The sequence below is a fragment of the Dendrobium catenatum genome, unplaced genomic scaffold, assembly GCF_001605985.2.
Source record: "Dendrobium catenatum unplaced genomic scaffold, ASM160598v2 fragScaff_scaffold_1228, whole genome shotgun sequence".
Classification (NCBI taxonomy): Eukaryota; Viridiplantae; Streptophyta; class Magnoliopsida; order Asparagales; family Orchidaceae; genus Dendrobium; species Dendrobium catenatum.
The window spans coordinates 746,493-761,623 of NW_021319690.1; the positions used below are offsets into that span (position 1 = coordinate 746,493).

The 15,131-nt window shown below is 33.4% G+C and overlaps 1 protein-coding gene across 1 annotated transcript; it reads left to right on the forward strand.

Annotated features, from left to right (window-relative positions):
- The first annotated feature begins 10,046 nt into the window (after positions 1-10,046).
- Positions 10,047-14,894, forward strand: LOC110096173 (casein kinase II subunit alpha-2-like). Its single transcript, XM_028699290.1, has 2 exons — positions 10,047-10,427; positions 14,758-14,894. The coding sequence occupies exons 1-2, from the start codon at positions 10,243-10,245 to the stop codon at positions 14,798-14,800; spliced, it is 228 nt and encodes a 75-aa protein (XP_028555123.1). The 5' UTR covers positions 10,047-10,242; the 3' UTR covers positions 14,801-14,894.
- The last annotated feature ends 237 nt before the right edge of the window (positions 14,895-15,131 follow it).

The following is a 15,131-nucleotide window of genomic DNA, read 5'->3' on the forward strand; positions in this document are numbered from 1 at the left end:
AATTCATGCTCGTTGTTGCTTGTTAAAAATTTATGATAATAGATATTGAATTATTATATCTTATTTTTTTATACAAAGAGACACCTGAATTTTAACTTGAATTTTCCAAAAAGAAAAAAAAATGACGCTTGATCTAGATAAATGATCCACTATATAGGTATGTTATTAGAGTTTGCTCTCTCCCTCAAATTGAGAAGATGGGCGTGACATTTTGGGCTGCAAGCGGACCAAACGTTTGATGAGCTACTAGTTGCTTGGTTCGATTAAAACCCATTTGCGATCGTTTAACTAACTAAACAAAGAAATTTGAACAACATTTTTAATACTCAATCCTTACATAAACAAGCTTGAACACTAATGTGTTCAGTTCAGTTCTGTTCACAAACAACATCATTTGAAGCTCGTGAACAAGCTCGACATTAAGCTCGATAAGAAGCTCGATAAAAGCTTGATTCGTGTTCGATTTAGAACTCGTGAATAAGCTCGGTAAATATATTCATACATATTAATCATATTTTCATTTTAAATAAACAATTACTTTTATTATAAATTTAATTTCATTTTATTTTATACCTTCAATAGAATGAATTTGTTCATGAATAATAAACATTTCACATTTGTCAATGTTTGTTAGATTGTTTGTTTAAGATGTTCATGAACAATATAAGATGAATCATAGATCGTTTGTTCGTGAACGAGCTCATTTGGTAGCTCGAAAATACTAGTTATGTTTTATTCATGATCTTGCTCATTTGATAGCTCAAGAATACTTATTAGAATTATGCATGAAGTGTAAACAAATTTGCTAAATATGTTCACGAACATAGCTCGTTAAGGCTTGCTTGTTTTGTTTAAAGCTCAATAAACACTAAATGAACTGAACATGAACATAACATGAACAAAACATGAACACCATTAATTTAAATGAATCAAACATGAACACAAACAAAACTTGAACAAGCTAATAATAAATGAACTCAAACATGAACACTCACATACTAGGCTCGGTTCGGTTCGTTTATAGCCCTAATGACATTATTCAAGTGATGACAATTAAACAAAGATAGTTGGGCGACGACAATCAAGATATGACGATTGGATGATGACAATTGAGTGATGACAATTAGACAATGATGGTTGAGAGACGATGGGTGAATGACAATAAAGCGATTACAATGTGGAGATGACGATTGTGTGATAGTGATAAAATGATAATAATCAAACAATGGTGGTCACACAATGGTAATCAGGTGATAACAATGGCTGGTGATGATCGTTTGTTTTAAATATCAAGTAGAGTTGTTAATTGGGTCCTGGAATATTCATGACGGTAGAGAAATATAAAGTTTAATGTCTTAGCGTTGTACGAAGATCCATCAAGCAATCAGATAAAAAGAGAGAGTAGAGTATTCATCGGGAGACAACAAGATTTTTTACATGAAAAATCCTAAAAAGGGGAAAAACCATGGGACCTAGCCTAGTTTGAATGAATCCACTAATATTTTGCAGTTGATTACAGGTGTCATGCCAGGTGAAAGTTCGACGAAGGTCGATGAAGAGTCTGGTGACAAGAGAGCTCTCTTTCTTCTCTTCCTTTTCTTCATTCTATTATTGCTTCCTTGCTTAATTCCGGCGTTAGTTGGTGATCATGCAGAAGTCCGACTTCGGTCGCCTGCCGGGTGAAAGTCCGACGGTGGTCGATGAGGAGTCTCTTCCTTCTCTTCTCTTCTTGCTTGGGCCTCCTTCTTCCCCCCCTCTGGAGGTCCCCTTCTATGAGAAATGATGGATCTATTTATAGTTTTCTAAGAGTAACATGACCAATAAACAGGGGAAAGATCAAGGGCGACTATAAGTTTGCTGAAATTGGAGTTCAGTTAGTCTCCAATTTAATTTTTGAAATTTCCAACTCAATTTTTGCCTCGAGATTCGTGCTTGATCAAGATAAATTTTTGATGATATATCAAGAGTCTTAGAATATTCCATGCATTCAGGCTCTCTCTCAACTCAAATATAAATTCTATCATATAAAGACCAAGGTCTATTTATAATACTTATAATTGCCATTTTGATAAATTTAGTCAAATTTAATAACACACAATTGGACAACTCATATTGAATCATTTGATCATAAATTGTTCATTCAACATTTAAGGATTTTTATGACCTCAATATTGAATAATATTGTATTTGTTGGATCATTCTCATAAAGCTGCTTATTTTTTAGCATACACATAGATTTAGAGATTATTTAGTCATTCAACTAATGTCTCAGAGTTCTCCACGATATTTTAAATGATTGATTTGGGCTCATTTGGGATTAAATTGGATCACCTTTGATGTCTTTGAATTTGTCTTGTCAAGATACTTAATTTAACAACAAACTTGCTGAAATGAAATTGCAAAAAATTCTGAATTTAATTTTAAAAGTTTTCAAATAAATATTATATTAAGATTTTTTACCCGATGAAAATAAATTTTATCAAGACAAATAAATCATATTAAAAATCAAAATAATATTTAATATTTAAAATATAAACAGTTGAATTGTTCTTATGTTATGGCACATTATTGCTTATGTTTATGTTTTTTTTTTCTCCTATATATCATTTAAAAAAATTAGGCGAAGATTGTTACGTGCGGAGTCCGAATATATAGAATCGTTCGATTTTGTGACTGTAAATAATAAAAGTGTAATTACTATTCATGATTGTTCTTTTACTATACACTAATGTACTTTTACTACACTTTTACTATTAATTATCATAAAACTGAATTGTTCTCTATGTCTTCTCCGGGCATAATAATTTCTCATAGGTCAAGGATAGGGGTGTCAATTCGGGTCAACTCGTCGGGTTCGGGTCGAACCCGACCCGACCTGGATGTAAACGGGTCGGACATTTAAACCCGGATCCGACCCGGCCGGGTTGTCGGGTTGACCCGACCCGGCAGCAGCGCGGCACACGGCAGCGTGGGGCAGGCAAGCCGTCCATTTGGTCACAAGTTTTGGCAAATGCATGTCGATTCCGGAGACCTTTTTTTCTTTTTGAAAGTGATTTCTTTTTGGCTTTCTCCGACGCATTATAGGAATAAAAGGATACTGATGAATTTAAAAAACTTTTAATTTATATTGAGTTAAATGCAATATATTAGTCTAATGCATGTGATTATACTTATTTTGTGTTTATTAAGTGTGCATTTATAATTTATTAATTGTATATTTCATTATTTCTCATCACAAAAATTTAAACTTAATAATATCTCATTACTTTCTACCTAATGAGAGGATAGAGCCAGTTTGGAGTGGGCCCACAAACAAATCGAGCATTGGTTGGTTCGATTAAAACTCGTTCATGATCATTTAATTAAGTTAATGAGTTTGAATTTTTTTTTTAAATATCTGATACTTAAATAAATAAGTTTGAACAATTATACGTTCAACTCATTTATGATCAAGAACAATAATATTTAAATCTAGTGAACAAGCTCATGAATAAGCTAGTTAAAAACTCGATTAATATTTGATTATACAATTGATGAGCATGCCTAATATAAATATTTTATATTTATTATAATTTAATTATATAATAAATATTAATTAATAAATTAATAATTTTAAATTAATTAAATATTATAATATATATGAATTACAAATTATAAATATCTATTAAATCTAAATTATATGTAATTTGGTTATAATTATTTTTATTTTATAATATTATTTAATTATATGTAATAAAATGATTAATGATTATTATTTTATAAATATTTGTGTTTATAATATTGTTTGTTTAAAATATTTATGAGTAAGTTTGTTTATAACATAAATCATAACTCTTTGTTCGTGAACCAGCTTAGATCTTAGCTTGAAAACAATAGATAAATATGTTTCTGAACGGGCTCATTTGATAGCTCGAGATCACTCGTGGGATATATTCATGAACATGCTTATTTGATAGTTTAAAATGCCTCGCTAGTTTTGTTCGCAAAGAAGCTCGTTTGGCAACTTGAATACACTATAAGATATGTTCGTGAATGGGGTTTGAACCATGTTCGAATTCAAACATATTTGAACCTATTTTGATTGACTTACTCCATCGAACAGTCCTCTAATACAGTAATTTATCATTCATTAGGTTAACTTTTTCTAAATAAACTTTCAAACATATTTATCCAAAAACAAAAAACAAATACCTTAAAATCATAGCTTTTAAGAAGCAGAAAAAAAATTATCTCAAACGAAGTCTAAAATGAACCAGATTGATTAAAATCACACCTCAATTTTCATATAGATCGAAATTCTCTTAGACTTCTTTTGAGGTAGTTTTCTTAATGTTTTCTACGATAAATTTTTAGTGCAAAAATTTATTGCAGTCGCTAAAAGTTAATCAAAGTAAGGTTTCATTTGGGACAACTTTCTTACTACTTTTTAAAACAATTTTTAGCACAAAAATTTCTTGTTCAACAAATTTTTGTATTAAAAAATTGTCTTAGAAAAAAAAAAAAAAAAAAGCCATCCCAATCGAAGCCTAAGTTGGTCTCAAGTGGCTAAGTTGGCTAAAAGATTAAATTGCTATGCGTAAGTTGTCAAATATTAGAATGATCTAGAAAGCAAGTTCAAGTTGCCAACTATATTTAACTTAAAATCTTCAAACCTATTTGCCAACTAACGGTCGATCGAAAGCCATTGCCAAACCTATTTACAAAATTTTGATAATTTTTTTTTTTCATTTTTAGCCCCCCGACAATCTTGTCATGTAATGAGAGCTGCAACAATTATAATTGGTCTCATTTATAAGCTTCGTTCTTATTACAGTACATTGAGGTAGTGGCTAATAAAATTTTGATTGACTTCAGTTTTGAATTTCAGTTCAATTTTAAATTAATTCTAAGGGGTTGTTTGGTTGTTTGAAAAGAAATGCAGTGTAAAGTAAATATAATGTATTTAGAATACTTCAGAACTGTTTGGTTGTCTGCAAAGTAAATACATGAAATTTTTTTTTTGTTTGGTTAGATATACACAGTGCAAACCAAAAGCAGTTTATTTTGAATACTTTTGGAGTTGTTTCGTATGATGAGCAGTATTGAAGCAAAAGTATACTATTGAAATGGAATGACAAAAACACTATTCAATGAGCAATCAAACATATTGAACAATATCATCAATGTTTCATAAATCCAAAATACATATGAAGGCATTACATAACAAAATGTTTATATATGTAACACAAAAAAACTCCAAAAATATCGAGCTATTATAACTCATAGTGATAACAATTTGTATAACACAAATCATTTTCATAACTCTTTACGCATCCATCTAGCCTTCGACTCCATATGCTTAGAGAGCAAAGATTGTATCAGTTGAATTCTTTGATAAGTTATCGTATGTTGTATCAACCACTTATTCAGAAAATCCATGCACGTTTGATAGCTTTGTCATAAGTTCAGTGAACATTTCTTTTCTTGAGAGGCACTTGATGTTCCTGTGTTATGGATAGCGTTTGCAACTTGATTGACACTATCGACCATCAACACAATATTTTCTTGAAGAGTTTGATCAATAGTAGATACTTTACTTTTCTTTTTGAAGGCACCAACTAGTGTTGATGAACTCAATATCTTATTTATTATTATGGATTCCTTTTTAATTTCCACATCAGGCCAATCACTAGTTAGAGATACATCCACACCATCTTCCACAAATACTGAGTCATCATCGTCTTCGACATATATTTAACGACTCCCAAGTGGAGTTTGAGAATTACCATCTTTGGCCCACTCTCCAGTTGCATGCCTTTCACCACATGCCTTCTCCAACTCAACATAATTTGCAATTGTCATATTTAAATAAGCAACATCCTTTGGAAAAGCCTGAAATATAATAAAAGTTCTTCATTGTTAGCACATATCATTCTTCTTGAAGATGAGGTTAAAATAGTACATGAATATGTGATGCATACTCTTCTTGACCAATCAAAATCATTTTCGTGATTTCGTCCCAAGAAACCACTAATTTCCTTTTTTAACTCCTGAATGTGAGTCCATAGAGTTAATTGATGCCGAATTTAATTCTTACATTGCTCAACTGTAACCTCTATCCCAAAATTTTCTTTCAATTTTTTTAGTAGCACCTTCATACACCAACTCCTTAAATCCTTGGATACTTTGCATATTGGCATCTACATACTCATTCATAACTTGTAGTAATCCAGTTACCCACTATGGTTTTAAGCTCCATAAGAAATTTTTTCTCTTCTCATTTTTAGAAGTAGTTGGAACAAATGTTTGTGAAGAATCCATGAGGCCTAAACAATATAAAATATATGAAAAACAGAACATGACATTCCCACCAAAATAAGACAAAACTATATAACATATACAAGAGAAAACAAAAGGCAAAAAAATCAAAACAATATCTATAAAATATTGCTTGCAACCAAAAGTACATTAGAGAGGTTTAGCCACCCAAAAATCTAGTACCCTCAATTTTTTAAAGAACTAAAGGCAAGATAAACCCTTTGCGTGTGGAGTTGCCTCCATCAGCAAGATACATTTTGCCTGTCATATTGATATTAATACATTGGACATGTCACTAATTATTAAAACATTCAAAATTTAATCAGACATTATACCTTCTAAGACTTTTAATCCATATGGTCGTCATAATGCATCTTTAAACACTGTTGCATCATGAGCAGATCCTTCCCAACCAGCGAGAACATAGGTGAACCTCAAGCTCAAAGTCAATTGCCACTAACTCATTTTATGTTGAGTATGATTTTCTTCCTCTAAATGCATATTCATTCGATTTACGAACTCTAGCTTTGATGTGTGCTCCATTTACAGCTCCAACACAATCCTACTTTTGATAAAATGCATCTTAAAAAGACCACTAAAAAAATTGAATAATATCAATTGTGATTCGATTATACTTGAAAAAATGACATGAACCTACTACTTGCCTGAATCTTCTAAGGAGTTTCAAGTCTTGGAGGCTTAATTAATTCAAGGCGAAGTTCCCATACAACGTATAGCGCAGCTTTACAATATCTACTGATTGTTTCCCTAGAGTGTTGGAAGTTAAATCGAATGACTCAATTATGAACACTATGTTCGAGTGTATATAAAAATATAGCCATTTGTTCTTCAATTAGAACATGAAGTGTGTCTGCCAACAATCTTCTTGTCCGTACTAAGTAACGGTTTGAAGAAAGGCTATCTTCTCATGCATATCATATCAATACAAGCAGAATCAGATTTGTCACATAACCTAGAAATATATGTGTGCCATTGTATTTTTCATTGTGGATTAAATTTTTTTTCTTTCTCTGTCAATTTCAGGGAATAACAAGCATAAGTAAATGTACCAACAACAACTACTTCTACTGCGGAAGAAATTTGTGTTTCATCTACTCATGCGGCCCAAATGTTTATTGAAATTGGATTGTTGTTCTTCATCATCTTGCAATAGTTCATCCATAGTTACCAATAGTGATCTATAAGTTTCCAAAAAGAAAAAAAGATAGTATCTAACAATTTTGCTACAGAACTTGTTGCCGAAACTAATAGCCAAAGATTTCAACTCGGAAAAAATAATCAAATACGTAGAAAATCAAAATGAAACCTATTTATCTTTCCAAAATAAAAAATAAAAAAGCTTTCTCCTAGTTTTAAACTGAGAAAGAACCCTACGAACACCATTTTCCAAACCCCTTTCCTTCTCCAATACATAAACAAAATTTCATAGAATGGCTCAAGAACCCTAAAAATGAGTGATGCAAAAGATTCCAAGTGAAAAAAAAAAAGGTTCCATTACAACAAAATGCAATTTTTCATATGAGAACTCATTAAACGGTCGGAAGAAACCATGGAAGAACAACCCAATCTTTTCATCTATCGCAATAATAAGTTAAATAAGAAGGTAAAAAGGAAGAGATAAACCCTAGTAAGCAAGGTAGGAATAGACGAACTGCTAGACTTCACGAGATGCACCCGAACGATTGGACTTTGCTGCACGCTTCTAGGAAGAATGACACTAAGGACGACAGACGAGCACGATGAGTGAATGACTGGAGCGAACGCTGGATTGCGAGTGATAAAACACAATGAGGATAACGGACGAGAACACTCGCAAGAGGAGGATTTCAAGAGGAAGAATAATGTTCGTTTCCTGGATTTCTTTCGCGAGGAAAACAAAGACACGAAGATTCTCGTGCGCCCGTTCTTATGTTTCAGAGCTCGGTATTTAGAATTCACCCAATTTGAGCGAATTTGAAATACATCAAACATACACCATCCAAAGAGTTTTAAATACTTATTTACTTTACATCTATTTTACATATACTTTACATCATAGCAAATACAAAAAAAAATTAAAACCCCTATATTTACTTTACAATACCCTCTAAATATAGGCAATCAAACAGCCCCTAAGCATTCTCTTAACAATAGGCTTCAATAATTAGTCTTAATTATTAAAGTGGGATTATTTAGTATTATTAAATCTTAGATATAGTACATAAGAAATAAAATAGCGATTATATTCCATTTCTTTATTAGCACATACAGTGAAAATTTTTTAATATTTTTACAATATTTTTGTTAGCCAAAAAACCACTTAAATAGGCAAATACGGTAAGTTTAAACCGACTAAGGCCTTGTTTGGTTCGTCGGTGTTCTTGAAAAAGTTTGTTTTAAAGTGATTGTGGAGAAAATGGAGTTTCAAAAATAATGTTCTATATAATGGAGTTATTACAAACTATTATTTGGTTAAATAACTTTTTATGTGCTTATTCAAACTTTAAAATAGATAATTAGTGTTTGGTATAATTATCAATTTTAGCTTTTTCATCATAAATGACGAAACTACCCATATATTAAACTCAAATTTACTTAATATATTTTACACGTATAATATGGCTCACCTACTCATTTTTAAATATTCATATCTTTTGTAGCATAGTAATGAATAAATAAAACTGCATTACTTGCATCACATTTTTTTTTTTTGGGAAAATCATCACATTTGATGAATTCATGTTCTGGAGGACTAGTACCGTCCTGGAAATAATGTCCCACTTGGAAAGGTTATGAAATATTTTTTAATATATGTTCAATAATGATAAACCATAAGGCCAGCGACGGCCATGCTGGTTCATCTCCGTTCGATTTTTTTTTTTCTATTCTCAGTCACTGCTACTCCAACTCCATTCCCTATGCCGCCTCTCCTTCCTCTCCTCGCACGCAACCAGCGCCCGAGCGAGCTCCGCCGCGCCACGCACCACGGCCGACCCCAAACCCCGCCTCCGCTTCCCTGCCTAAGGCGGCGACGGGCTACCTTTCGGTTTTTTCATATATAGTTAAATTTTATTGTATAAATAATAATAAAATATGCCTATACAAAAATGGAAAAGCAAGATCTGTGCTTGTGGAGTGAGGTAAGATTGTATTTGCTGTAATATGAGAGGGCGTACCTATGGATGACGAATGTTGCCGTAAACGGATGGATGCGAATGGGATTGGAGTTGTATTTGCAGGACAAATCGGTTCAAAAAAATTAGAAACGAGCAAAGCAGGAAGGAGGAGGCGCTGTAGAGGAATCTCCAACAAATTTTTGAGGTGATTTTTGGCCACTTGAACGAGATTCGATTCATCGTTGAAGCCTTGTTGCGGTGAATGGGATGCTCGAAGAAGAGAATACGTGAGTTCGTCTGTGTCGTGGGAGGGTAAAATAGCGAAAATGAGGGCAGTTCGCGGAGCGTCTCTGAAAATGTCGCTCACTTTTCGCTTTCACGTTTTTAGGTAAATCACCGATATTACGAACGTAATAAGAAAAAGCTTTTTTATCAAACAAAAATAAAATTTCTGCTTTGTCGTCGGCTGACGGAATAAGCACGAAAAACGGGCAAACAAACGAGGCCTAAGATTTTATCTTGGACAAATTTTTTTATTGTTTTTTAAAATAAAATTTTAGTAATTTTGTTTTTATTAAAACAGAATTTTTGTTTTTATTAAAACAGAATTTTAAAAACCTCGTCCCAAACGAAGCGTCCTCTCCAGTTCTAAAGCGGAAAGTGGCGCCTGACCGATGGGCTCACAACCGCCCCTCCCTTCTCCCGCTGTTGCTAGCGAGAGCAGTTCTCTTGGCACTGCGCCCACCGGTACTTTCCTCCTCGCCGCTAATTTCTCCACCGCCATTTATTTCCTCTTATAATAACACGTCCACATGTAACACTAACAGCAATGATATCAACACCAAGATCAATCTTAGTTTGTGCGCTTACTTATATGCGCTTCGCTGATCTTCCATCTTCGATCGCCGAGATCGAGGGGTCGGCCTCCATCTCGAAGGCTCGAGTTTATGCCGACGTCAACGTGATTCACCCGAAAGAGTACTGGGATTACGAGTCTCTCACAGTGCAATGGGGGTAAGCCTGTGCCCTCACCTGGAAAACCTAACTCTAATTTATAATCGTTTCTCTGGGTTTATCTTTTAGTAATATGTGGATGTCTTTGAAGTTTGAATATATTATTATGGAATTGACGAATTATATAGATATGTACAAGAGTAAAAAAAGGAGTTCTCTCAATTTCAATTGTGGTTGAAAAACTACAAAAGGAAACAAAATACTTGAATAGGATTGCGAAATAGGAAGCCAAATAATTACAATAGTTACCGATTTATGGTAATGAGATATTTCCTCTAATATGCCTTGTCAAAGTGATGCTTCAATGGATATGGCAATATTGATTTTAAGGTATGAAATTGGGTGCGTAGGGGTGACATAGTGAGGGCATTTGCAAGTTGATCATCAAAGGACTTATGTGTCACGTGAAGAACACCAACATAAACTCGTCTCCAATTTAATGGTAAGAATATTGCAACTTGCTTCATGCAAGAGTGAAAAAATGAATTAGAGCAGAGAGTGGTCGTCCTAACATTTTTGCAATAAATAACAATATTGCCATCATAGATGATGAGAATTGTGGCCCCTGTGGGAATATTCACCAAATTTTGCGAGAACACATACATCGTAGTTCAACAACAAAGGTGGCAACAAATAAAATTTAGCATTAATAGAAGAACGTGCAAATGCATGTTGTTTCTTGGAGGACCATAGGATAAATGCACAATGTAAGCATGGGTGCGCACCAGGGGCGGTTGTTATAATCATCCTTCTTGAAAGAAATGTAGTGATAAGGAGGCATCATAACAAGCACTCGATGACATTCTAATGTTGTTGTTGGTAGATGCATGAAATGTGAGAGCTTGTTGAATGCAAAGATAAGTTCGGTCGTTTAAGACATAAATATTGAGTGTTGTCGACAATGACACAATACTTTATGGGATCCATCAAGGAAGTGCCAAAGTGAAGATTAATTGTGGGCTTGGTGACAAGTGATGTAGCAACAGGCTTGGCACTGATCATATGTGTGTGATTAAGTAAATCACTAACATACTTTCACTTTGACATAAGAATCCCATAGGAAGCATGGGTAAGTTCAACACCAATTAATATGAAGGCCCAATATCTTTGAGGGTGAATTATTGGGATAAAAGAGCAATGAACTGTTGCACCACAACATCATTATTACTTGTAATGATGATGCCATCAACATAAACAAAGAGATAGAGCCTGGCATTGCTAGATTTGATGACAAATTCTAAAGTTTCGATGTTGGAATATGACAAGAAATTGATGAACTTATAATACTAGGCACACAGTGATTTTTTTAGTACAAAGATGATTTTGTGAAGTTTTCACACATGAGTAGGATAGCCTTGATCAATGAACCCTAGTGGTTGTGTCATATAAGCGTCCATAGGTAAATTTCCTTGAAGAAAGGGATTGTTGATGTATTTAATATAGAGACCAACATGTTTAATAACAAGGCAGACAATGGTGTGAAACCAATGTTGATAGTAGGGAGACTTGTGCAATGTCTGATCATATTGTTTTCAATGCCATCATTGCGAGTATGCAATGAGAGATTGTTCAGTTCAGTAATGACATGATGAGATGCTTTGTTATTGAGTATCCAATTAGGAGTGTTGGAGTTGGCAGTAATGACATTATACGCTTGGGGTTGACATAGAGCCGATGGCTGGTGGGTCGGAGGTTATGGAGCTAAGGGGGATAATTTGGTGTTGGTTGTGTGATCACTAGGTAAAACTTGGGACATGTTTTAGCATTGTGTCATTGAACACCACATGTCTGACAATAGTCATTATAATATAAATTGATAAATACTCTTATGCTATCATTCTATTCAATGCACTCTCCAATTCCAAAGCAAACAATAGCATATGATTGATGCACTCACGACTGCTTCTCCCTTCTTATGCTCATGCTAGCAAGTGCTATGTTGTTGGCTCTGTGCCCATTATGACATTTCTCCTTACTGCCCACTCCATCGCTATCCATTTTCTTTGATAATAGCATCTTAAACTGTAACACAAGCAATTATTACATCAACATCAAGGTTAATATTAATTTGAGTCCTTTCATAGTTACACTTTGCATTGCAGATCTTTCAGCTTTCATAAAGAAGATTGCAGATACATCTGCCATGTTGAAAGCTTGAGTTTATACTAACTTTTGTAGGATTCCATTAACTCAAAATTTAAAATAACAAAACCTCCATACTCTTTTACCCCAGTGAGTATAACCGCAGACCAAGTGATGATGACAGCAACCACATTAAGTCAATGATTTAGAAAAAAAAATTAAAAAGATCATATAAATAATTTTAAAATCTCAAACTTTTGATAGACTTTAACTCAAGGGGTGATCTTATAAACAACTTAATTTGATTACCTTAAAATGCTGCAACACTTGCAATAATTTGACCAAAATATGCTCACAATAATTTTTTATTGTATATAAAAATTATATGAGTTACAAACAACACTTTAATAATTTTCAAAATGATTTCTAAACATGCTATTCCAACAAATGTAAAATAGTTTTCAAAATATTCAAATTGCTAATGAAATAATGATTTTCACTAAATGTATAGCCACATGTGCAAAATGACTAGAGCAACATACTACATTCAAATAATGCTCGTATCATATGCATTTCGATTATCGTTGGCGAAAACAAAATAAGCTGGTTCTAAGCATCTGAATTAACAGGAGAAAGAATTAAAAAAGTGAAATAATTAAGGGTGAATGTTCTTATATATATATATATATATATATATTCCTTGTAAGATTTTTTTTGCAATAAAAAATCTATGAACTATTTAGGAATTGTTGGCAAGTATTATCAGGGGGTTATTTGGTTTGCTTAAAAAAATAATGCCGAGCAAAGAAATGCAATATAAAATATAATATGAGTGCTTAATTTGATGATGATGACAAAATAATTTTTATGAATTATTTTTTTTATTGTTTAATTCATTTTTGATGTATTATAAATTTGTCCAATTTTGATTGAGTTTTTTTTCATTGCAAGTCAAATATATGTTGTCACCACTCATAAGTCGGCCACAACATTGATAATCATAGCTTGCTGCCATCGGTTACCGTGAATAGCCATCATCTTCTTTTTATTTTACATTGCATTCATGTTTTTAAAGGAAAAAAATGTTTTTAAAGTAAAAAAAAAAAAAATTCTCTCACATAACTTTTACTCTTATTGAATAATTTTAAATATTTTTTATTTTATTACATTAATACTTTTTAGCAAATTAAACAGCTCCTAAAGAAAGACTTGCATGCTGAATATGTTATGAATTTAATTAGGGGTGTCGATATTTGATACGACCAAAAAATCCGACTCGAATCCGATCCTAAAATTTTGGGTTAGGATCTACCCGAACCCGAAACGGGTCGGGTTCGGGTTCAACATTTCAACCCATTTCAAAAATCGGGTTAGGTTCGGGTTAATCCTTTGACCCGAAATTGACTCGAAAATGACCCATTTTGACCCAAAAACCCGATTTTAACTCGACAGCCCGAGATTGACCCGATTTTGACCCATTTTGACATGAAAAGAAGAGATTGACCCGTTTTGACGTGAAAATTAGTAATTTTTTTGTTGGAAATAGGTCATTCGGGTCGTGTCGGGTTGACCCGGACCCGAAGCGGGTCGGTTCGGGTTCGGAAAACTGACCCGTTTTTAAAAACGGGTCGGGTTCGGGTTTACCCGAATAGTGCCAGGTCGCCCATGACCCGAAATTGACACCCCTAAATTTAATTTTATAAATATTATAATATATTTGAGTAATTTTGAGTAGATTGTTTTTTTGACATTTATGTATATATATATTGACAATAAATTTTAGGGATTTTTACATACATGCCACTTTATAACATGTGTATTATATATTTAACATTCAAAACTTAAATATTTCACTTATACCACTCAAATACAAACTTAACCTCAAAAATACCACTCCCTCTCACTCCGTCTCTTCTCCGCTTCATTTCACACTACCCTGCCCTAAATTGTTTGCGCCTTCGGCTCTTCCCACCAAAATTTGCTGTTTGTGTTAAACCGCCATCTGCATAAAAGGTTATTGCTTCACGTTTTTATACTGGGAAGTTTCAGTTGGATAGCAGCAGGTTACATAACATTCATTTAGATAGAAGCAGGTTACAGAACTTTCATTTCGGTTGGAAAGCTTCAGAAATTGTAGAACAAACAATAAGCTCAATGAACAAACTATGAACAAACTATGAGCTTCAGAAATCTGATATTAAGCAGGTTATGTAAATTTGATATAATTGTGTTCATGTTAAAAATGCAGAAAAATCTCACCGGTTCTCCGTGAAAAACACAGGCGGGAATAAAATTTGCTCGCATGGAAGAGCAGCAAAGTTGGAAGAGCAGCTCAGAGGGATACACAAGGTTTCGCTGAAACCTGTTCTCCCGCGAAAATCACAGGCGGGAGGAAAAAAAAAAACGGAGTGAGGTTGCTGGTTAACGGAGTGGTAATTTTATTGTGAAAATAAAAAATAGGTCATAGGAGTGTAATATTTTAGAATTAGATGTTAAATATGTAATACACATGTTATAAAGTGACATGTATGTAAAAATCCCTATAATGATTAATATGGGTTCCCTTGTGAGTACCAAAAACTAAGGGGAGCGGGTCCGTCTCAATTTGTTCCTCTGCTTAAT

What these genes read in the sequence shown, in the direction of transcription:
- LOC110096173 (XM_028699290.1), top strand. Translation starts at nt 10,243, where the DNA reads ATGATATCAACACCAAGATCAATCTTAGTTTGTGCGCTTACTTATATG. An exon ending in TCTCTCACAGTGCAATGGGG is followed by an intron (nt 10,428 to 14,757) that starts GTAAGCCTGTGC and finishes TTAAAAATGCAG; the next exon opens with AAAAATCTCACCGGTTCTCC.